This window comes from Rhamphochromis longiceps, linkage group LG20, assembly GCF_057381845.1.
Source record: "Rhamphochromis longiceps isolate RC_006_pf linkage group LG20, R_longiceps_female_GT1.1, whole genome shotgun sequence".
Taxonomy (NCBI): domain Eukaryota; kingdom Metazoa; phylum Chordata; class Actinopteri; order Cichliformes; family Cichlidae; genus Rhamphochromis; species Rhamphochromis longiceps.
In genome coordinates this window covers 12,016,708-12,039,261 of record NC_140576.1, presented here as the reverse complement: position 1 = coordinate 12,039,261, position 22,554 = coordinate 12,016,708, and the positions used below count along the sequence as shown (strand labels likewise).

The 22,554-nt window shown below is 42.8% G+C and overlaps 2 protein-coding genes across 4 annotated transcripts in view; one reads left to right on the top strand and one right to left on the bottom strand.

The window, feature by feature from the left end:
- The window catches only part of nr1h5 (nuclear receptor subfamily 1, group H, member 5), a 17,414-nt gene extending 5,720 nt beyond the window's left edge, over positions 1 to 11,694 (top strand). For both annotated transcript variants that reach the window (XM_085393648.1, XM_085393647.1), the window contains 9 exons: positions 1,878 to 2,279; positions 2,360 to 2,500; positions 2,633 to 2,757; positions 5,628 to 5,726; positions 5,805 to 5,901; positions 9,438 to 9,554; positions 9,648 to 9,737; positions 9,912 to 10,025; positions 10,129 to 11,694. In XM_085393648.1, the coding sequence (XP_085249774.1) occupies positions 1,878 to 2,279; positions 2,360 to 2,500; positions 2,633 to 2,757; positions 5,628 to 5,726; positions 5,805 to 5,901; positions 9,438 to 9,554; positions 9,648 to 9,737; positions 9,912 to 10,025; positions 10,129 to 10,331 (1,388 nt within the window). In that variant the 3' untranslated portion in view covers positions 10,332 to 11,694. The remainder of the gene's footprint in view (positions 1 to 1,877; positions 2,280 to 2,359; positions 2,501 to 2,632; positions 2,758 to 5,627; positions 5,727 to 5,804; positions 5,902 to 9,437; positions 9,555 to 9,647; positions 9,738 to 9,911; positions 10,026 to 10,128) is intronic.
- brpf3b (bromodomain and PHD finger containing, 3b) lies at positions 11,674 to 22,554 on the bottom strand. Of its 2 annotated transcripts, none has more exons than XM_085393645.1 (13): positions 22,197 to 22,554; positions 19,619 to 21,174; positions 19,218 to 19,374; positions 18,951 to 19,082; positions 18,303 to 18,431; positions 17,723 to 18,035; positions 15,620 to 15,913; positions 14,334 to 14,936; positions 13,907 to 13,988; positions 13,732 to 13,820; positions 13,528 to 13,622; positions 13,281 to 13,435; positions 11,674 to 13,003 (listed from the first exon to the last, which is right to left on the bottom strand). In XM_085393645.1, the coding sequence occupies exons 2-13, from the start codon at positions 21,148 to 21,150 to the stop codon at positions 12,820 to 12,822; spliced, it is 3,765 nt and encodes a 1,254-aa protein (XP_085249771.1). In that variant the 5' UTR covers positions 21,151 to 21,174; positions 22,197 to 22,554; the 3' UTR covers positions 11,674 to 12,819. The 2 variants fall into 2 exon arrangements, with proteins under 2 accessions (XP_085249771.1, XP_085249772.1); XM_085393646.1 differs by having other exon boundaries at positions 22,317 to 22,554.

Below are 22,554 nucleotides of genomic sequence, written 5' to 3'. Positions count from 1 at the left end.
TCGTCCCGATAACGATATAAATCACAAAAATGTAACATTTTCTGTAAATTCTGTGAATCTTGGGCAGCTCGTCTTGAGTCGAGTGTTTTAACCGATGCATGAAACAATACATTTTTAGACATAAGTTGTAACAGCCGCCGTTTTCTTTGTGAGTATTTATTACACGGCGTGTAATAAATACAGGAAAAGCCTGTTCTAACGTTTGAGTCTAAGGTTTATTTTTTAGCACCTGGTGGCTCTTTTTTAATTCTCATCCGTAAATAATCTGCTCTTTCACGTGATTCAGTTTATTTTGAAAAGTCACAACAGGATCTTGAGCTTTAATGTGAAAAGTTTATGTGGAACATAAACAAGCGGACACGCGATGGTGTTACCGTGGTTGTTGCTAACCAAAACGCATAAAACCAAATGCATAAAAACCGGCGTGGTTATATTAAATATAAGAGAAAGAGAGAACTTTAATAAATTAATGTAGGCACTACAGTGACCATCAATACGATGAAAAAATATTGCCGTAAAGAGTTTAATTTGCGACACCACGAAACAAAAGATAGCGTAAAATGAAACGATAGACGTTTTTATATCGTCATCCGATATATATCGTTATATCGAACAGCCCTAGTATGTGGTACTAAAATGAAACGGCTGGAGGCTAATTTGGTTAACTGGCAACAAGTCAGTAACATGACTGCGTATAAAACGTGAATCTCAGAGTGGGAGAGTTGTACAAAAAACTGCATCTATAAATCTATATGTACCAGCAACATAAAACTGGTAAAAACTCTGAATATCTAATCATCTTCAGTACATGTTATCATCAAAGGATTCACAGAATTTGGAGAAATCTCTGAGCACAAGGGACAGTCAGCGTTGGGTGGATATGGTCTTCGGCCATAACAGGCGCAATGCCTGTGAAGAAAACTTACTGTGCCATCCACAAATGGAGGTTAAAGCTCTGTGATGCGAAGCAGAAGCAACATGTGAACGGGATTCAGAGAGTCTGCCGTCTTCTTTGGGTTGAAGCTCGTTTAAAGTGAACTGAGGCAAAGAGCAAAACTCCTTTTCTGGAAATTTGCATAATGAAAAAAAAAACACAACAAAATAGGCGTAAATGAGGCTCTGTCCCAACTTGTTTTAAGACGTGTTGGTGCCATTCAAAAAGATTTTATTCTTTTCTTTACTTTTGATGTTTTCTGTGTTCTGCTGTGAATACAACAGTAGTGTATGAGTTTTGCAGATCAATGCATTCTGTTTTTATCTCCATTTTACACAGTGTCCAACTTTTATTGGATTTGGGATTCTTACAAAAGGTTCAGTGATTTGTCACAGCTGCTGAGCACTGCAGCTTTTAGCAAATGCTACTCCAACTGGAATAAATGGTTCATCTCCTGGTGGATAATTCTTTAACTGTGGATTAATAGAGGTTTTACTCCAGTGACCATTTCCATTAAATGTCATGTTTTATACTTGAATCGTTTCTCACAGTTTAGCACAACCAAGGGAATGAAAATCTGAATACAAATTTTGTATGTATGGAGACAGGGTGGGTTTAAACTGCAAGGCCACATCAAAAAGTCAGCTGTCCGAGTAATGTATTTCAAGGAAACCTCATTGTGTTCATTTCAAGCTCCATATTTCCGTTATTGGACTCTATTAGAGAAGCTTTGAATCACACTTGCCTTATACTTACTTATACTGTCTGAAACAAGCCACCCTTCCTCCAGTCAGCTTTCTTCTAACTGGCCAACCTTGACAAACAGAAAGCAGAGCTGCTCTGTTCACACGTGGACCTATGACTTATGTGATCCTACATCAGTGTCATCTCTCATCAACATACAGAGCCAGTTAAAACTTTTGACCCTGGACTTTGATTTCAGATATGCTGGCTGACCCCCTGGGCTATCCCCTGCAGGACCCTGACCTCCAGCTCCTCCCATACAGCCAACAACAGTATAGTCCTGCCAACCTGCCCTTCTCCCACTATGGTTCTCCACCCTCCTCTGCCCCCTCTCCCTCCTCCTCCTCCTCTTCCTCTCAGCTCTGCAACCCACCATACCATTACAGCCCTCACTGCCTGGAGGCCCCTTGCGATCCGAGCCCCGAGCCCCACTGTGGGGGCCTCTTTGCTCAGGGCCTCGGATCTGTAGGACTGCCAATGGGGCGGAGGTCCCGGATGGGCTCGGGTGGAAAGAGCAGAGGTCAGGATGAGCTGTGTGTGGTGTGTGGTGATAAAGCATCAGGATACCACTACAATGCTCTTACCTGCGAGGGATGCAAAGGTATTTATTTGATTGCTTTCTGATCTTCATATTTTTCTACTTCTTAGCATCAGCGCGTCATGTTTTACCTTTCGCTACAGGATTCTTCAGACGCAGTGTCACCAAGAAAGCTGTGTATCACTGTAAGAGTGGCGGTAGCTGTGAGATGGATATGTACATGAGGAGGAAGTGTCAAGACTGCCGTCTGAGGAAGTGCCGAGCTGTGGGAATGCTGGCTGAATGTAAGGCTCAAATACAAGAAACTGATTGACTGAGGTTGTAATGTAATCAGAGAAATGATTAGTGAGATTCCAAAAAACAAATATGTCACTTTGTGGTTGTGCAGAAAATAATACTTTTTACCCTCTCTTCAGGTCTGTTGACTGAGGTGCAGTGCCAATCCAAACGCCTGAGGAAAGGAGGTAAAAGCAGAGGGCAAGAGGAAGAGGAGAACACAGACACCAGGAGAGTCAGCTCTACCAGCAGGCTACCCGGACAGGTGCGGCACACCTGTGCTCGATTGGATACTTTCCTAACTTCAGAGTTCGAGGTTCAAGATTATTGTGCCACATGGGCTAAACAAATTCAGCATAGCAGCAAGAGTTCACATAAAACACAATATACAGGAACAACTTTAACAGCACCAATATGGGTGAATTATACAAATGATTACATGATATGCTAATTCATAAGGAAATGAAAGTGCCAGAGTAGTGCACAGTGATAATAAAGTTTATTTAAAGCCTGGAAGGAAAGCTGGCAAAATCTTAATAGACTTATCAGTATAACTGTCTCCTGATTAAGGCACTAGCTCAGACTCCAACTACAGCATTTTGTTAAACCCATGAATTGCAGAGTAGGTGCTCTTATGCTCGTTGGAAAATGTCTTAAATGCTGTTTAAGTGCCCAAGAACAAAACAGACCAAATTAAAAACATAATTTAGATCTGTAAGGAGACTTGTTCTAGGAATATATTGCTCGATTAAGGCTTATAGAAGCATCAAATTGCCTTGAAATTGCATGCTGCCAGTGGTAAACAAAACAAAACAAAGAACAACCTAAAATTGCTCCTAAGAATCTATAATTCTTACTTTTGCTCACCAGGCACAGTCTCTAAATCTATAGTGTGTCTTGCTATCTGCATCCTGAGATCTGAGGGATCACCCAGGAAGGGTGACACTATTCTCCCCAGCTATTCTAACCTCCTGCATGTAGTACAAGACCTGAAAACCCAGAATTAAACCATAAGTTAATTTTGCTAAGGCTCAGATTGTGTAGTGGTGCAATCCTTCGGTGTCCTTCTATGCTAACTCAACTTTCTATGCCATTAGCTCTCCTGAGGACCTGCTAGCCTTTTTTTTTTCTGCCTGTCCCGTTTGTCCTTTAGCCATCAGAATTATTGTCTGAAGGCCAAGAAAAATACCCAATGGATTTACTTTACCAAGTGGATCATCACGGCCTTGCCGTATTGGTCCATTTGATCGACTTTTGTTATTATTATTATTTATTTTATTTCATTTTATTTTCAGTTGTTACACATGGGACAGACATGGGGGATAGGAAAAGGAGAAAGAAAGAAAGAGAGGGAAGGAAAGAAAAACAGAGGGGAAGAGGGAGTGTGAGAAAGGGCACTTAAAAAGAAAAAATCTCCTGGATCACCTGTTGAGAGAAGAAAAAAGAAAAAAAAAAGGCCCATAGAAAATAGGTCTTCCCTGGATCCGGCATCAAGCTGGCACTTCTGATTGACCGGTGTCATGGCAGGGTGTATGTCAACCAGATGTGGGCCAGGTCTGGCAATGATGGCACTATTTATGTTTCTATTTTCCTATTTTAGTTAGAAGACCCAAATGCCATGTTGCAATACTATACTGCTATGGTAGCTAATGTTTCAAATGCATGTTTGACAGGTTTGTGAGTGTACACTTTATCCAAAACCTAGTGACGGTTTACTCATCTTTGCCAGTGGGTGGCTGTAGCTCAGGAGGTAGAGCAGGCCACCTGCTGATCGGAAGGTTAGTGGTCCCTCCATCCCTGGCTCCTCCAGTCTGCATGTCAAGAGTGTGAATGTGAATGTGTATGAATGTAGTTAGGATGCACTCAGTTTAGAGAAAGTGTGTGATTGGGTGAAGCAGCCACGGAGCAGAAGCCAGAGGGGGCTGCAGTGATGTGCCTGCGGGCTCTGCTGGCACCCAGCTGCGCCAGAGTTAACCGAGCCACAGGCCCAGATGCCAGAGGCCTGAGGGCCCCCAACCCCCTGGAAGGGGCTCCCAGGGCACCAGACCCCGCCAAGGAGCCAATGGGAGTGAACCGGTTGCTATTTACAAAAAGGCCATCCAGCCTTTTTGTAAATAACAAAAAGGTTGCTCTGATTCCTGTTGAACATCTTACTGGCTGTTCTGACAAGACTTCCAAGTCCACCTGATGTTTTTAAAGCTTCTGAAACAAGCAGCAATGCAAAATGGTCATGTGAAACTAAAAAAAAGAGGCACTGTCTCAGTGAAATAAACCTGCTCAGATTTCACTATGCTTAGTGGAAAAAGATGATTTGCTGGACCTTTTCAGTAAAGCATTAACATGGTGCTCATTAACAAAGCATAATTTTGGGGGGACTAGCGCTGGATTTTTTGGTATTGGTAACACTTTATAATACAGCCAGCGACTAAGGGTGCAGTTCCCTGAGAGTTAAAATGTTCTTCTTTCTTGTGAAAACTTGAATTGTTACCTCCTCATTCTGATGTATCTACTGGGAAGCATTTGTAGATACACATTGTTACATTGTAATTTCAGGTAAAACACATTGAAACTCTCCTGAATTCTTTGGTAATTACACCCTTAGTCACAGGCCACATTATAAAGTGCTGCCTTTATATTTAGGTGACTTAAAACATGATCCTCAAATTCAACCACCACCAGCCCAGCAGCTGCCGAAGGCCTTCTAATGAACGAATCATAGCAAACTGTTGCCATGGCAACTGCTGGTGTTCAAGCATCAGCCTGATGGTCAGTCGCACCACTTTGGTTCATACTGAAATAGTATATATAGGATATAATAAATATAATCGCATTTACTTGTATTTATTCAGTTATTTAGTCAATGATTTCTGGTTGCATTGCTATTTCAATATTTTTTTCAAACCCAGAAAGGCTGAAATATCACAGACTCTTCCTCTGCTGCCACCAGGAGGTTCAAACAGGCATTAGACGGACTGAAATAAAACGTGTTCCAGCTATTCACACAGCTCTCAGTATCAGCTTTAAAAGTCTTAGGCTCCCCTCATTATTAATCTAAACCGTGTCTAGTCTCTCACTCTGTAATCATGAGTGCTTCTTTGCAAATCTGTGTGCTGTGCTCATTTCCATCTGCACCAGGCTTTGTCTGCCAGTTTAACCCGAGAACAGAAATACATCGTGGACAGGATGGTGGAGGCCCATAGGCTCTACAGAGGTCAGGACAGTAACAATTTTAGGGTAGGTTCCAGTCCAGAAACATACAGTGCAAAAATAGTTTTCTTGTTCTCATCTTGCTTTTGTTGTGTGTGCCTTCAGGCATTTGAGTGGCTGTGTCCAGAAGAAGTGGAAGGCCTGTCTGATGTAGTATCACCCCGCCTACAAAGGCTGCTGCAGTTTGCCAGGACAGTGCCAGGTGAGATGAAAGAGGGAAGGTTTCAGCTTTATAATGTATTTGCTTGAAAAAGAAGCAGGATAAGAGGATCAGAGGGGAGATGTTCTCCCATTCAAATGAGACAAAAAAAATACAAGCTTCAAGAAAGTTTCCAGAATCTTATTACCTACAGTCTCTTCTCAGTCCTCAAAATTGAATCAGTATGTTTCTGCTGGCACAAGAGATACTGGTTGAAGAAATCTCTGCTTTCTCTTGAATATAATAGAAGTAAATGAAACTTTCCTGCTGGTGCTTTGCAGCAGTATGGCTTTCCAGAAATCATGATCCAGTTTCTTAAAAAAATAAATAAATAAAAATCCATAGAGCTTATTGTTAGTGGTTTCGTGTTGGATCTATTTTCTTTATACTATCTACATCCGCCAACCAAACGAAACCCATAGCGCGCTAATCTCACAGCTCAGTTGAAAGAAGGATGGGGATTATTGTTTGCATCTACATGCTTGCTCCACGACCTAATTGCATCTCATATAGGCTCTATAAAAACACCCCATGAGTCCTCAAATACCTGTGGAAGCTGATGAAGGTAGTGTGGCAGAAAGGAGTTATTCCAAAGGCTTGGCGAAGAGCAGGAGGTATTCTGATCCCTAAGGAGAAGAACTCCTCATCCATCAGCCAATTTCGCCAGATCAGCCTGCTGAACGTAGAGGGAAAGATCTTCTTCAGTGTCTTTGCCCCAAAAATATCTACTTTCCTGCAAAGAAACAACTACATTGACACATCAGTGCAGAAGGCCGGCATCCAGGGCTTCTCGGGGTGCCTGGAGCATGCCAGCGTCATCTGGCACCAGATTCAAACTGCCAAGAAAGAACAAAGAGACCATCACGTGGTCTTTTTAGACCTTGCCAATGCCTTTGGGTCAGTTCTGCATGAGATCTTGTCGATGACCTTCAACTATTTCAGCATACCGAACCACATCACAGGACTGGTCAAGACCTACTTTCAGTTTTGTGTGACAGCTGAGAACACCACCACAGCCTGGCAGCACCTGGAAATTGGAGTCGATGGCAGGCTGCATTTTTTCCCCTCTGGCATTTATCATGGCAATGGAGCTGGTCATGCGGGCATCTCAGTGGGTAGTGGGAGGTGAGACACTCATGAGTGGCCTTTGTCTTCCTCCCATTAGAGCCTACATGGATGACATGACCATCATTACAACAACAAAACCATGTACTAGGCGATTGCTACAGAAGCTCCAGGGAAACAGCCGAGCAATTCTATATCAGTGGAGAACAAATTCCAACCATCCTAGAGAAGCCCATAAAGAGCCTGGGACGGTAGTATAACGCAGACCTCAATGATACGTGGCAACTAGAACAACTAAGGCAGAACTTGGCTAATGACCTCAAGCGGATTAACAACACTGCACTCCCAGGGAAACTGAAGCTCTGAACCCAGTTTGGGTTATTACCCAGACTACTGTGGCTTTTGACAATGTACGAGGTCTCACTCAATCATGCCAATCGACTAGAGAGGCTAGTGAGCTTCTACGTTAAGAAGTGGCTCGGACTTCCCAAATGCCTAAGCAGCGTTGGACTCTACGCGACGGGATACTGTCATTGCCTATGCCTAGTCTGATAGAGGAGTTAAAATGTGCAAAAGTGAGGCTTATGATGTCACTCACGGACTCCCGGGACCCAATAGTGAGAAGCACTGCTCCCACTAGCGAAGGGGAGGAAGTGGACCCCAGCCACATCTGTGCTACAGGCCAAATCTGCTCTTCAGCATCGTGACGTGGAGGGTCATGTCCAACAGGGCAGAGGAGGATTTGGACTTAGAGCAGTAACACCTCGGTGGCAACAGGCATCTGTAACCGAACATCAAAAAATGGTGGTGGAAGAGGTGCGCCGACAGGAGGAAACAGCCAGACATGCCACAGCCGTAGCGCTGGCCAAGCAGGGTCACTGGATGAATTGGTAGAGTGTGGAAAAGAGGAAACTCTCATGGAGTGAATTCTGGGGAATGGAGTCTAATAGACTAAGTTTCATCATCCGATATGATGTGTTACCTTCCCCAATAAATCTGCAGCTGTGGTTTGGAAAGGACCCATCCTGACCCCTGTGTACAGTCCCAGCCACACTGAAGTACATCTTGGTTGGTTCTAGGACTAGCCTTACTCAGGGCAGACACATGGAGACACAACCAGGTCCTCAGGTGTCTAGCCGAGAAAGTTGAGTGCAAAAGAAAATCCATCAACGCTCAACCTTTAACGAACCAAGAGGAGTGTCAGCTGTCATCAACATTTGTCCGGGAGCCAAGTCGAGGACAAGCCCCTCAACCCCGGACCTGGGCCCACTAAAGGTTGCCACGGATTGGCAGATGCAAGTGGACTTGGATCAGAGGCTAATTTTTCCCACAGAGATCGTAACAACTACTCTGCGACCAGACCTCGTCCTTTGGTCGAACTCCCAAAAACTTGCGTACGTCATTGAGCTGACGGTACCATGGGAGGAAGCAATTGAGGAAGCATTTGAGCGTAAGAAGCTGCAGTATGCCAACTTGAGGCAGAGGACAGAGGCTGGAAGATCAAGATGCGTCAGTGTAAGTGGGGTGCAGGGGCTTTGTTGCCAGTACAACAGCAAAACTACTTAGAGAGATTGGGATCAGAGGACAGGCGCAACAGCAGGTTATAAGAGAACTAGCTAACACTGCTGAGAGGACCAGTCACTGGCTATGGTTAAAAAGAGCTGACATCACTTGGGCAGCTAAGGCAGTCAGCTAACCGCGAGAGAAAATAAAATATTCCGCTCTTCTCCCCTCTGCTCTTCTTCCCTTTTCTGGGAGGCAGTGGGGAGGTAGAGCGTACAGGCGGGAAGGTGCGGGAAGCCAGATCGGGCGCCCCCCTTCCGGCTCTCCTCTCTGCTCTCTCCTATCTTGTCCCTTTTGTCTTACTTCTCTCTATCACCTTTTCTATCCCTTTGAAGAAGTTAGGCTCCATAAATAATACTTACCTAAAGAGGTAAGTATTATTTCTCAGTTGCAGTGAATAGATAGGAGAAAATAAACTGTAGAAAACTAAACAGAAGAAAGAAGAAGAGAAATAACAATTTAGCATAAACCAGTGACACACTCCGGGGCCTGATCAACCCTGGCAGGGCCTCCTTGGATGAGGGTGTCTAGTGATAATGGCTGAAACACCCGATGAATCCAAGGTCCACTACTGATGATGTGTCCCAAATCTTAATATGATAATCTAGATCAAATCTCTAATCCCAAAAAATGGCAGATTAGCTTGGGTAAAAGACTGAAAGTTGAGGCACACAACGATGTGTGCTGCTGGTAAAGTTTCTGGGCTGCCTTTCCTCATAACAGCCATCCCTCAAGATTCTCGCCATTTAAAGCAATGCATTATCAGGGACTACAACATCTAGTCCTTTTACTGAATTATTATAGCCAGTGTCTCCAGGGAGGAACTTTGATATCAGTTCAAAGTTATATAAAATGATTCTGTATTTAAAGAATTAAAACAACAATAGCAACAAAGAATTATCTTCTCACAGGTTTTGACCTCCTGGATTTCTCAGACCAGATTTCTCTGCTATCCATCTCTTCATTGGACGTCATGTTCCTGCTCTCTGCCCAGCAGTTTTCCCACAACCCAACAAGCCCCAGTCCAGGTGAAAAAACACCAGGAGAGAGGAAGATGATGAGACACAAGTAGATAACTGTATGAAATAACCATTCTTTCTTTTTTTCTCTCCATTAATCAGCACTGCAGCTTTTCAGTATGTCAACACACAGCTTTCTCAGAGACGTAGAATCAAAGGAAAACATCCACAGCAGGGGACTCATTGGTTCAGGTGGGTGCACACACACACACACACACACACACACACACACACACACACACACACACACACACACACACACACACACACACAGAGATACACTCCTTAGTCTGACAAGCTGTGGAAAAATTGCTCAGACAATGAATGAATTAGATGTTTTTTTTCCACATTTGCTGGCGTGAACAGAGAGCAGTGAGGATCTCTTTGCACCAGTGCTCAACTTCTTCCACAGCATGGTTGCGCTGCGGGTGACGGAGGCTGAGTACACCTTACTTACAGCCACAGCGCTGCTCTGCTCAGGTCAGACCAGGAATAAAATCAGCTGTCAAGTTAAGAATTGGCAAAGCAAAGCTTCTGGGATGCTGTTGTAAAGCTGTCTCTGTCTTTCTGTCCCTGTCTGCAGACCGCGCATCCCTGCAGGCAGCCAGCTGTGTTGAGAAAATGCAGGAACTGATCCTGGACCTGCTGTCCAGGTTGTGCGGGGCCCAAGCTGGAGCAGCGCGAGGAGGAGCTCAGAGGTTTGGCCGCCTGCTGGGCAGACTGACGGAGCTGCGAACCCTCCGCCACAACTACCTCCTCCTGACAAGACAGCAGTCTGGACACTGACAGTGAAGATGTGCAAGAAATTCTGAAAATCTTCAGTCTTTTATGTCTTCACTTCAATTCAAAGACTTATTTGTACAAACACTGTCTTAGAATGGTTCTAATTGGGTATAAATGGGACAGTGTAGGAGACAGTTACTCAGCTGTCTTTGTTTTCTCCCCAGTCCTGAGTCATTTAGGAATTTTAGCCTCTATAACAGGACTGAGATGCACTTGTGAGCTGCTGCAGTTTGTTTCATCAAAGAAACTTTTATAGGTGTTTTTTTATATTTGTATACATTTAACATTCACACTTACAGTACTTTTCACTTTGCTGAACAATGTTAAAATAAAGCATAAAAGGAAAGCTGTAATGATAATGCAGTTGTAATGAACGTACACTCACTGGTCACTTTATTAGGCACACATTACTAGTACTAGGCTGCAACTTTCAGAACGGCCTTAATTTCTTGTATCAAAGATTTAGGAAGGTGCTGGAAACATTCCTCAGAGATTTCTTGTCTGTATTAACATGATAAGCAGCATACATGTAGATTTCTTATCTATACATCCATGATGTGAATCTTCTGTTCCACCACATCCCAAAGGTGCCTTATTGGACTGAGATCTGGTGACTCTGGAGATTATTCGAGTACAGTGACCTCACTGTCATGTTGAGGAGAAAGGATGGATCCATGCTTTTGTGGGGTTTACACCAAATCAGAAGGGGTGCTTTTCAGGTCTTTTCTTAATTTTGGTGAGCCTGTGTAAATGGTAAATAAAATGGTCTGTATTTGTATAGCGCTTTACTTGGCCCTAAGGACCCCAAAGTGCTTTACACTATACACAATCATCCACCCATTCACACACACATCCACACACTGGTGATGGCAAGCTACAGTGTAGCCACAGCCACCCTGGGGCGCACTGACAGAGGCGAGGCTGCCGGACACTGGCGCCACCGGGCGAGAACTGTAGCCTCTGTTTTCTGTACTTAACTGACACAAGTGGGACCAAGTATGGTCTTCTACTGCTGTACGGCTTCAAAGTTTGGCGTGTTGTGTGTTCAGAGATGCTCTTTTGCATATCAGGTCACTAGAAGTGGTTATCTGAGTAACTGCTGCCTTCTAATCAGCACGAAGCAATCTGACCCTTCTCCTCTGATTTATAGTTCTTTTGCAGAGAACTAGAGGATTTCTTTTTTTTGGAGGGCCATTCTTTGTAAACCCTAGAGATGGTTGAACTTCAGCAGGCTGCCATGTGATTGGTCAATGAGATAGTGTCAATAACAAGCAGTTGAACAGGTGTACATAACAATGAATGCTTTATCGATCAGTATTAAATAAGAAGAACACAAAACTCCAGGTAAGTATCCCAAAAGCTTTTTTCTTTTTTTAATATAGAATTTATTTCCCCAAATAAGGAAATACTGGTTACAGACAAAATATTTGGTGAGCAGGTAAAATATGCAGGTAGTACAAGCTTATGAAGGTGTATTTGTCCATTTGATAAAATAGGGCACTCTGTAATAAATAGAATCCTCTGGGAGGTGGGGACAGCAAATGTTGGTCTAAAGTAAAATCCTGAAACTAAACATGTGATGTCATCCATTTAAAAATGTTGGCTGCATGGTTTTAAATCCTCACGCCATTAAATAAGATTTTTGTCAACTTTAACCAATATAGCTTTATTTCTATAGTTCTGTCTTCCATAAATAAATTATTTCTCTCTGTATCAAAAAGAGAATACAAGTATAAAGAACAACGGCTCATTGTGTTGTATGCCCAGAACGTACGCACACATACACGCACACAACACAGTTGAAATTACATCAAAGACAAGCTAAATAAACTGCAGCAAGTCAGGAATTATTAAATCTCCACAAATATACACAGCCTGGCTTTGTCCCTTGTGGGTTGATTGAAATACGCATTTTAAAACGGCAACATTAAATTAAATTCAGTTTGATAATACACTTACATATGTACACAAAGTGTGCCTTTATAATATACAATTGTCTCTGTAAAAGATTTAAATGTAAAAAGCTATTGTATAAAAGATGGCAGTGATGCATTCATTAGTCTTCTGCAGCTCATATAAATATATCAAATCTCTTCTGACTACTTGATTCCTTGGCAGCAGTAGCATTATACAAAATAGACGGGAATTCTTTTACATCAGCACATCCAGGAGGAGTAAGCAACACCTCAATACAACCCTGAATGGGGAATTTACTGCAGCAACACGGGACCTAAAGGTAACTTCATTCACGTCAGGAGTTCCACCTCCTCAACAATGACACAGAGGCAAACACCAGTCCTCTGTGTGTCAGACACTAGTGGTTTGGTAATAAACTACAGTCCAGGACTCGGTGCCACGGCAACCTCTTTTCGGACCACAGTGTGAATATGAATTCGACCGGCAACAGGAACAGCTCCACCTGCTGCTTTAAGACCAAAGAGAAAATGCATATCGGCCAACTGTGGGTGTACACAGTGCTCACAGAGGCCCCCTACAGGTACCCGGAAGCCACAAAGCCGTGGCTGTGGCTCACCCGGCTCTGGTGAATCATGGCGCGGTCGTATGCCACTTGGACAGATTTGCGGATGCTGGACTTGCGACCTTCCATAATGCGCAGCTTGTCAGCTGTGTCATCTACGCCCAAGGGTGTCACCTTGTCACGCGGAAGCCACTGCCTACAACACCCATGACAGAGGTTAGGATTATTATTACAGCCTTTTATCAAGAGTGATAAAATCTTAAATCTTAATCTTAAAAATAAAATTCAAATCTAAAGAATTATCTACAAACAATTTTCAAATTATTTGTAAAGACAAACAAACTTTCCACCATTTGTCTTTTCATCACCTGATACACCTGTGGAAAATGTATCAGGTTTCACTAACCAAACACTTCTGACCTCCATGTGATAAATGGAGCATTGCATAACAGCAATGTTTATGTTAAACTCACCATGTCCGCTTGTTGTCAAAAAAAAGCACCAGGTAAAGTTTCTCATTCATCTCCTCCTGCCGCTGCTCCCCCAGACACAGGACATCTTTGGGTGGGACGGGGATCGGCACCCCATTGTGCAGCAGGCCCTCCTCAGGCATCTCGGGGTCAATGATCTGAAACAAACACAGCCCAACAGGGAATTTAAGCTACACCCTGAGCTGAACGCTCATATTAAATAGTGATATTAAGTCAGATCAGCAATTACCAGAGCAGGATATGAGGGATATCCTCGACACTTGGCCCAAACCAGGTCCAGTGGTTCCAGCTCCATCTCATCCTCTGATGTTTGACTACTATTGCCTGTCAAACAACAGTGACACTCAAATTAGTTCAGCGACTAAATAAATAATCAGGACATAAATGCAACTTAGCTTCAAGAGAACTTGGGATACAGGAGGGAAAAAAGTACCGGTGTAATCCGAGTCTCCGTTGATGATCTCCAGAAAGGGGACTTTAGAAAGAGCCGGTTTCCCAAGGCTGCGTTTGGGTGGTGAGTTGCTGTAATACAATACATTATATTGTAATTTTATTATCAGTTGTTAGCAAAACAAACCACAAAGAATACCAGACACACAATGTCTTACATTTCTTTGTGGAGAACTGGGCAAGACCTAAACTCCAAGTCGGATCTGCTATCTTTGTGCGTGTTAAAGCCGTTGGTCAATCCTGAAAGTAAGAGCGAGAGCAATCAGAACAGCAGCAGATAAGAGCCAAAGGAGCAGGAGGGGAAGTCAGAAAAGATGACATATAAGGAGCACTTATGTCTGCTCTTGTCTCAGTTATATTGAAATCCATTAGACAATACAGGGCTAACTGTCTGATCAATCAGGTAGACCTAGGAAAAAAAACATATTCCTATGCTGTGATCAGTGCATTAGTAGCTAATAACAAATGTACAGTCAGCCCAATCCAGAAAATGTGATCCCTTCCAAGCGAGTCTTTAGGTGTCACTTCTCCTCTCTGAGCAGAACACTTTAAACTTAACGTCAGTAATCAAGCAAAGTTTCTCACCACTTTCCAGCGTGTGATTTGGTGTCTTCTCTGGCTCACTATCTGAACACATGTCTCGACTGGAGGTCCATAGTTCATTAAGGTTGGGGGGTCCTGGGCTCTTCTGTGGGGTTCTGCTTGGAGTGGTCAAAGGTGTGGAAGATGGGGTGCTGGCTATGGAATTGAGTGCTGAAGAGTTGTTACTTGTATTCTCGTCTTGTGGTCCATTCCCATTCAGCACAGGATTGTCTCGCACTTTGAACAACTTAGCTCCATTTTTTGCCTTCTTAAACAGCACGGAGGTCCGTCGCCCGACTCCCCCCGTCGGGGGCCGTGAGGTGATGCCTAGCTCTGCCAGACCGTTGGTCACTGTCTGTCCTTCACTGTGCAAACTGGGACGTGGCAAAGTTGACCGCTCTTGTGCGCTAATGCAATGAATGTTCTCTGTGGTGCCGTTTGAGAGGTCACCGTCCATCTTAAGGCGTTTGCAGGAGTAGCTGGGGGACTGGGGCTCCCCTGTGATTGGCCGCAGAGTGGGAGGCTCAAGAGGTGTGTCCCCCTGACGTGGAGGAGGAGCCGGCCCTGTAGGTTCCAGTGTCGGGGGCGAAGCGGGTTTGAGGTCCTCTGAAAGGAGAGGAAACGAATGATATTCCAATTCACTCAGCATTGGTTTTAAATGAATCTCCATTTAGTATGTAGTGTGATGCGGTGGTGCAGTATTCACACAGGAAAATGGTGTCACTCTGTAATGATTTACACTTCATTCCAACACTCTAACCACAGTCCAGAGGGAATTGACAGATTCTCTAGATATGGAGGACCTTATCAAGACAAGTGAAAAAGTACTTTGCTCTCACAACTGTACACCATCAACATGGTAACATGGTAGTATCTTTCGTTCTTTACTCAAATAGCAGGAGTTCTCCTGCCATCTTCTATGGTGACACAAGACTGTTTGACTAGACTAGCCTTTAGTCAAAAGTGGGATGATATGGCATGACTGCATGTGGCCATGGAGAGTGGTGAGTCCATGAGAGTGATGTATAGAAGAGGTGCAGACATAGAGTTCACTGGGAGAGAGGATTTGTGAGGCAACCATGGCTAACGAGACTCTGTGGGCCCCTACTTACTAGACTGGAGACAGTGGGGTGGTTGGGGTTGGTGCGTGGGGGGGACCCTGGCTCAATTACCTGAGGACAATGTTCCGTTAGCTCATGTTCACAACTGGTCTCATTGAAAAAAAGTGGCTTTTTAAAGGTTCATGAATTGGCAATTTAATATTGCTGTAAGTCTCTCTCAGTGCCCACCTTTGTCTGAAGATGTGAGGCCATTATCTGCCTTGGCGTCTTTGTCGTTGTCCTCCTCATCTTGCTCATCATCATCCTCTTCTTTGAGATGTCCATTGTGTAGGATGTGGCGGTGGGACTGGCCCTGCCTGCCCGTCCTGATGCTGTTGATTTCGCGACGAAGCAGGCGGATTCGTCGAGTTCGAGCACCGCTGCATCGCATCGATGTGACAAAGTCCAGCTTTTCCAGCAGCTCCTTCAGTTGTTCTTCCACTGTCATATGCAGCCGGTTCTCTGGATCCAACACGCTGTCAACTGAACACAGCAGGGAGTTTGGTTAGCGCCCAAACAGACACTTAGGTACAACATGATAATAATACTTCAATGCTGACATTTCACAAAGATGACCAGCCAGGCTTGTTTTCTCAGAGATCTCAAAGGTTAAAAATTTCCCCTCTTTGCAGTGCTATTTCTATTTTATTCTGAATAATTATTTAGCATGGACACCACATATATTGTACATGATAGAATGAATACAAAACTCCTTTTCATCTGTAGTCCCTGGTCTATGATTTGCTTAAACATGAGTCAACTACAACTGAGTATAAAATGTGAGAAATACTAATTAAACCATCTCTTCCTCCAAACTCATATCCATCTCTATCAGTCGATGTATAAACTGTTGAAAAAAATGAATAAACTGACTGTACCGGCAGCTTTTAAAGGAAAATATTTTCCTGCATGTTACTAAACCCATTATTTGATAATGTAAATTAATAAACACACCATTTAGTTTGTGTTTGGCTCACTTGCATGTCATATATTTTAGTATTGACTGGATTATTAAACGTCCAAAAGCTTAAAAATCAGACCAACTAACCAGAATGTAAAAAATACAAAATATCCTACTATGAAGAGTTGTTTCAGTTTCCACTGCCAGCACTACACTTAAGATAAGAGATAAGATAAGATAAGATAAGATAGAACTTTATTAATCCCTCGGGTGGGTTCCTCTGGGAAATTCGATTTCCAAAAAAAGCACAGCAACGACCGAAGTTACAGTTACAGAATTGTTTATATATATATATATATATATATATATATATATATATATATATATATATATATATATATATATATATATACACACACACATACACACACACACACACACACACACACACACATATATAAATACAGAAACAAATATAAATAAAATATACAAAGGGGATAAATAGAATAGATAGGAATAAAAAATAAAAAATAAAAAAATCATCTTTCTGCCCAAGAGCTCTCTATTTTCCTGGAACTTCATCAACTACTCAGCAATTATAAGTACTATGAAGCTTTGCGAATATATTTCCAGGTTTTCAGCAAATGTATTTTAAGCCCAGCAACTTACTAAGCCTAGGAAGAAATAAAGTTCAGTCAATAAGTTTAGCAAATGAATCTTATTAGCCTACTATTCCAGTTAGCACATAAAAACAGTTCAAGATTTAATAACACTATAAAGATGTTTACAAAAAAAATAAACAAAAAACAATTACCGAACCTTTTTGCTTTCAGTTGTTTAGCCAGTTATCTGTCCACTTTTCATGTATTAAAGTAGAATGAACCATTCATATCTTCAACGTGATCAAAGTCGACTTTGATTGGATACTTTTCTGACTAACTTATTTTCCTATTATAAAATGCAGGAGAAAAAACAACAACTAACGGACTCTAAAGATATATTTGTACCCGGGATGTTTTCAGCTCTCGGGCATTACAAAATCTTTGGTTAAAACCCTGATAACTCCTCATTTCTGTTGTCAACTACACCTTCATTACTTAGATGCAGTACGTATTAATATTGCTGTTGTAGCAGTAGCATTTACTGTTATATAATGGTTAACAGCCACAGTGTGTACACTGTATACACAGAATAGTGTGTACTCTCTACACAGTGTTCTCTTAGTAAGGTGTTACTGGTATTTAAGGCATTAACATGTTACAAAACTAGAAAATCTGAATATACTGACAAAAAAACAACCTAATCCTTTGGCACAGAAGAAATAACAGACTGAACACACACAACAGCTTCCAAATCACTAAAGACAGACACAGTATGATCCTCTGACTCACCATCCTCCCAGGTGCAACTGTAAAAGTTTCTTTTCTGGGGTGACTCTGGAAAGTGCATGCCAGTATCTAGGTCTAGCCCAGTGTTGGTGGCTTGTCGCTGCGCATGTCGTAGTATGGCCCCTCCAAGGTCTCGAAGACGTAGTGCTGCTCGGTGAAAGACAGTGTCCTTGGCATTGTAAAGAAGGCAGTTTGACACCATCAGGTTGAAGTCGGCCTCCAGGTCAGCCACTGAGCGGTAGGAATGACTTTCTAGTTTAGAGCGCATAGTGGAAAAGTCCATAGGGTGGCTAATAAACTCAAGGTAATCGGGGACCTGAGGACAAGACAGCACGAACGTTATCATCAGAATGGATGCATGTTTTAAACTACAACAACATCTGCACTGTGCAAAAAAACAAACAAACAAAAACATGTAAATTCTTGTAAACTGTACTGTTACTGTTTTGTATAATTCTACTAAATTCTCAGACAATATGATACAAGGAATTGAACTATATGGGGAATGAGGAACACACTTCCTCTCACTTTCTGACACAATGTAAACTGTGTGCATGCGCATCTGTTATAATTAATGTCTGACCTCCTTGATGTCCACAGGCTGTGTAAAAATCTGGGCTGTGTCCTTCTCCTGTAGTTGGTCCAGAGTGGAGCGTAGCAGAGCCAACACTGGGGTCAACTGCATTTCCAGAGCTGCCTGGTGAACTTTGACCTGCAGTTGACAGAAGACATGTATGTGATATTTACGCAGAAATTGCAAATCTAAAAAAGGTTAGGCTAGACAAACAGAGTGATCTGATTTAATGTTAACCAACCAAGAAAATGTTTTTATATATAAAAACATTATAAACCTTTTTTCAAAACAGAAATCTTCCAACAATCAATTCATGATCCATACAAAACTGGGTGACCAGTATCTCATATGAATAGCTTTCCTTTCGGCTCTGCCTCCCTATCAGTTTATAGCAGCCACCTGTTTATTATCATGTGGCAAAGACATGCCAACATACAATATACACGCTATAGGACAGGCCAAGAAAAAGCAGATTACCCAAACATAACAGAACTAAAGATTACACTGGAGAACTATTTAGGTAACTGCATTTTGAAGGTACTTCAGATCTTCATTTTGCCAACATTTTTTTTTTTAATTCAAAATTTACACGATGAACTCACAGCGTTAAATATGAAGCATGTAAACCAGTGAGGGTGGTTCATCTTTGTAAGTTACCTGCTCTCGTTTGAGTTTCTCTCTCTTGCGGATGAGCTCCACTAGAAGTCTGGCTTTTTCAAGGTCGTGGCGAAGCTTCTGCCAATATCTCAGTGCGTCTCTTGCTGCAGAAATCTTCTCATCCACTTCAGGCTATAAAGTACAATTCATTTTAAAGCTTCTACAAACTATAGTTAAACATATTAAACATCAAAACATATTTAAAGGCAAACAATGATTTTAGAAAAACAGCTACAGAGTGTTAAGGCTTCATTTCTGTGCTCTTACCTGTTCAGTATTCCTTTGGGACTGGATGTTAGAGTGCAAACGCCGAACCAGCGGCACACCGTTCCTCGACTGTCGCTTTAATAACCAGTATTTATAAAGCCTCTGCATGAACTGATTTTTCTTCTGCAGAATAATTCCTTTACAGATGATATTCAGCCTATATAACAGAAGGAAATGCAGTATTATGTTACTATCAATATGGCAAACATCAATTCAGGCTTCTCACTGTAGAACGTGTGAATTATGGTTATTTGAAATATCAACTAGATCAAAAAATCTCCAACAATTTGCTGCTTTTGATAAACTTTGTTTTATCAGATGTTCAAGCTAACTGCAGAAGACAATCTTATTTTGGGGAAAAAAGGAAAAAAAACAACAACAAAAAAAACAAACAACCTAACCTGCTCGTGGGTATCTGAGGCACTGTCACTTGTGGTGATGCTGTGTGTTGGGATGTTGAGTCTGAATTCTTTTTCCCCTTCTTTTTATCTGTCTTGGCATCATCGTCAGACTTTCTGCCTTTTTTCGGTGTTGTCGGACCCTCAGTGTAGGCACTCCGTCCTCTGCTCGCCCTCCCTCTGCTGCCCACCACTCGTCCCTCACTCTCATCATCTGACCCAGTCTCTTGTCCTGGCGGAGAATGGGCCTCACAGAAAGCAGTCTTCTTAACCGAGAACATAGTCCCGTTAATGTTTGTTTCTCGCACAGGTTCTATCTTCATAAAGAGCCCAGCACGCTGAGCGCATGTAACATGAAATGCAGTGTAACAGTTGGCTTTATGACACTGAATAGATGCACCACGACCCTTCTGCTTACACAGGCAGCAAGTCAGTTTCCATCGTGCTGGGGGAATGTTATTAACTCCTTCCACTGGTTCCAGAAATACTGTGTTAGCAAAGCAGACCTCGGGGATCCATATAGCACAGACTACATGTGCCCAGCGGCCATCACTCGTTTGCTTGAATGCGCCGCCACGGTTTGGACACAGAACACAGTCAACAGGTTTCTGAGGGGACTGAAGGCAGCAGCGGCATAGCCACTGACCCTCAGGGATGTAGGGCACTCCGTAACATTCCTGGTGCACAGCCAGGTTGCAGGAGTCACAGAAGAGGATGACGTTGCTGTTGAGGCACTCGTCATCCAGGCACACGCAGCAGAAGGCATCATCATCAATAGTGCTTTGAGAAGGCGCTCGGCTTCGGGCTTCCAGATATGCCTCCTCCTCCAATCGGTCCACCAGCCGCTCAAACGTTTCTGCTGAGACAGTTGAGCAACCCTCTGATGTCCGATCAGCGTTGACCATCTCCAGCCAGGCAGTGTCCTCTTCGTCCATGTCATATTCTGCCTCAGTTTCCTCCTCAGCTGAGGTTTCAATATAACGATAATATGCTGCTGGCAGAGGAGGGGCCTCAACTGGCGTAAAGGTTTCCAGCACTCGAAACTTAGGTTCAGGAAGGGTCATGTGATGATACTGTGATTTGTTTAGCTTTTCCGGTGATGGCGGATGAGAATTGGGGCAACTGTTCTTGGAGGATGGTGGCGACTTATTAGAGGAACATTTGGGGTCTTTCCTGCGGCTTCGTGGTGTGACAGGTTTGCGGGCTGTTTGGGCACTGCTGGTGGGAGGCGATGACTGCTCACTGTTCTCCTTGTTGCTGTTACACTCACTAATGTCCTGAGCCATCATCTCATCTTCAGTAATGACTTCCAAAGGCTCCAGAATAGAAATTCTGTGAAGCCTACCTTCTAGTTCCACTTCAACCACCTTCTGGGCCTGGGCATATGTCAACGTTTCTCTGCTTGGAGAAGCTTTTAGGCTGTAGGGGGATGGTGATCGTTGACGGGCCCCCCCACGCCCGCCAAATGTCCCATTTGACTTTCTCACATCTCCACCTCCTCCGGCCACTTGGCCTTTTCGACGTGGCTTCCTCATAGGCCACCAATCACACTTTTCCTCCTGTTGGTTAGAAAAGGAAATAAAATAAAAATATTAATAATATAATAAACATAAAAACAAATTTCTATTAGCATTTAGGGATGCAACATTCAAATACGACACCAGCGTTCTCACTCAGAAGAAATATATATCATAAGCTCAATTCCCAATGCCAATCCCAATCATAACATTTCTTATTATTATGAGTCTATGCTGTACTAGCTGTCATTACCCATTTATTTTCTACCTATACTTATGTTCTGCTGTCTCAATACTTCACTAATGCCCAAGTGGCTAAAGTTCTTTCCATATTAACTCATTGAAATAGTCCTTCGACGTACATTACATAATACTGTGGTGATATTAGGCTGTAGCACCTGTGGTAAAAACAGTCTGTCATATCTAAACTCAAAACTCTTAGTCACCTACAAAAGCTAACAAAAGCTAACAGAACAAACCACTGTAATGACTACGTTAGCTGCCGAGCAGCAGACTTTACTGACAAAACACACATGGCCAGTAAAATCTTGTGTAGATTATTCTCGACTATATGTTAATAACTGCTGGCATCTGCTATCACGGCTTGACCCAACACAGCGGTCAAATCCAATCAGCTTTCGGGAAAGCTTAAATGATCCGACTCAGAGCCAATCAGATTCAAGGATCCTAGAGCCTCAACAGAGCGGTGTCCTTATTTCAGGAGTAAAAATGTCAGCCATATTTACAGTTTTAAAAACACTGTCCAAAGATTTTCTACTGTTTAATTTTTAACAGTTGTTGATTTTGTACGATTGATGCAGTGGGTTTCATTTCATCGTGTCGGTATAAGAACAACAGTGTAACGGCACTAACATGAAAGTGCCGAGAGTCTATAAGCAGGCTAGCCTGCTAACTTTATAAGCTGGGTAGTACTAACGTTAGCTTGTCTGATATTTTTAAACATTGACAAGGTGCATGACACAAAAAATCCTTACTAGCTAAAACTTTTAAGCCTGTCAATGATCACAAAAGGGTAGTAAAATGGCAAATGTATGCCATCTTACCAATTATGGCAACTGACTGACAGGAGTAACTCGACAGCCCCGGTGGGTTGAAGCCGCTTTTGCTGTAATGGTTGCCTAGCCAGGCGGCTTACTTGCTATACTCTCCAAGCTAATAGCTACCGTTAGCAATCCACAGTTTGCTGGTATAGCCGGTATATTTCGCTATTTTTCAGCGCTTCCGTTTCTTCACAGCACGGCACTTGGAAGGCACGCAGTCAATCCCAACGGCTCACTGAGAACAAAAGTAATATATCTACATTAAAATATGAGAAAGCCCTACTGTCGGCCCAATTTTAAGAGAAGGAGGAATACTAGCCTCCTTCGGCTAGTTGGCTAGCAATTTGGAGCCCAGAGTAAG

Coding starts and splice junctions, on each gene's coding strand:
- brpf3b (XM_085393645.1), bottom strand. CDS start 21,150: ATGAGGAAGCCACGTCGAAAAGGCCAAGTGGCCGGAGGAGGTGGAGAT. Junction 19,375..19,618: donor CCTCAGATACCCACGAGCAG/GTTAGGTTGTTT, acceptor TCTGTTATATAG/GCTGAATATCATCTGTAAAG. Junction 15,914..17,722: donor CAGTTGCACCTGGGAGGATG/GTGAGTCAGAGG, acceptor TGCTGTGTTCAG/TTGACAGCGTGTTGGATCCA.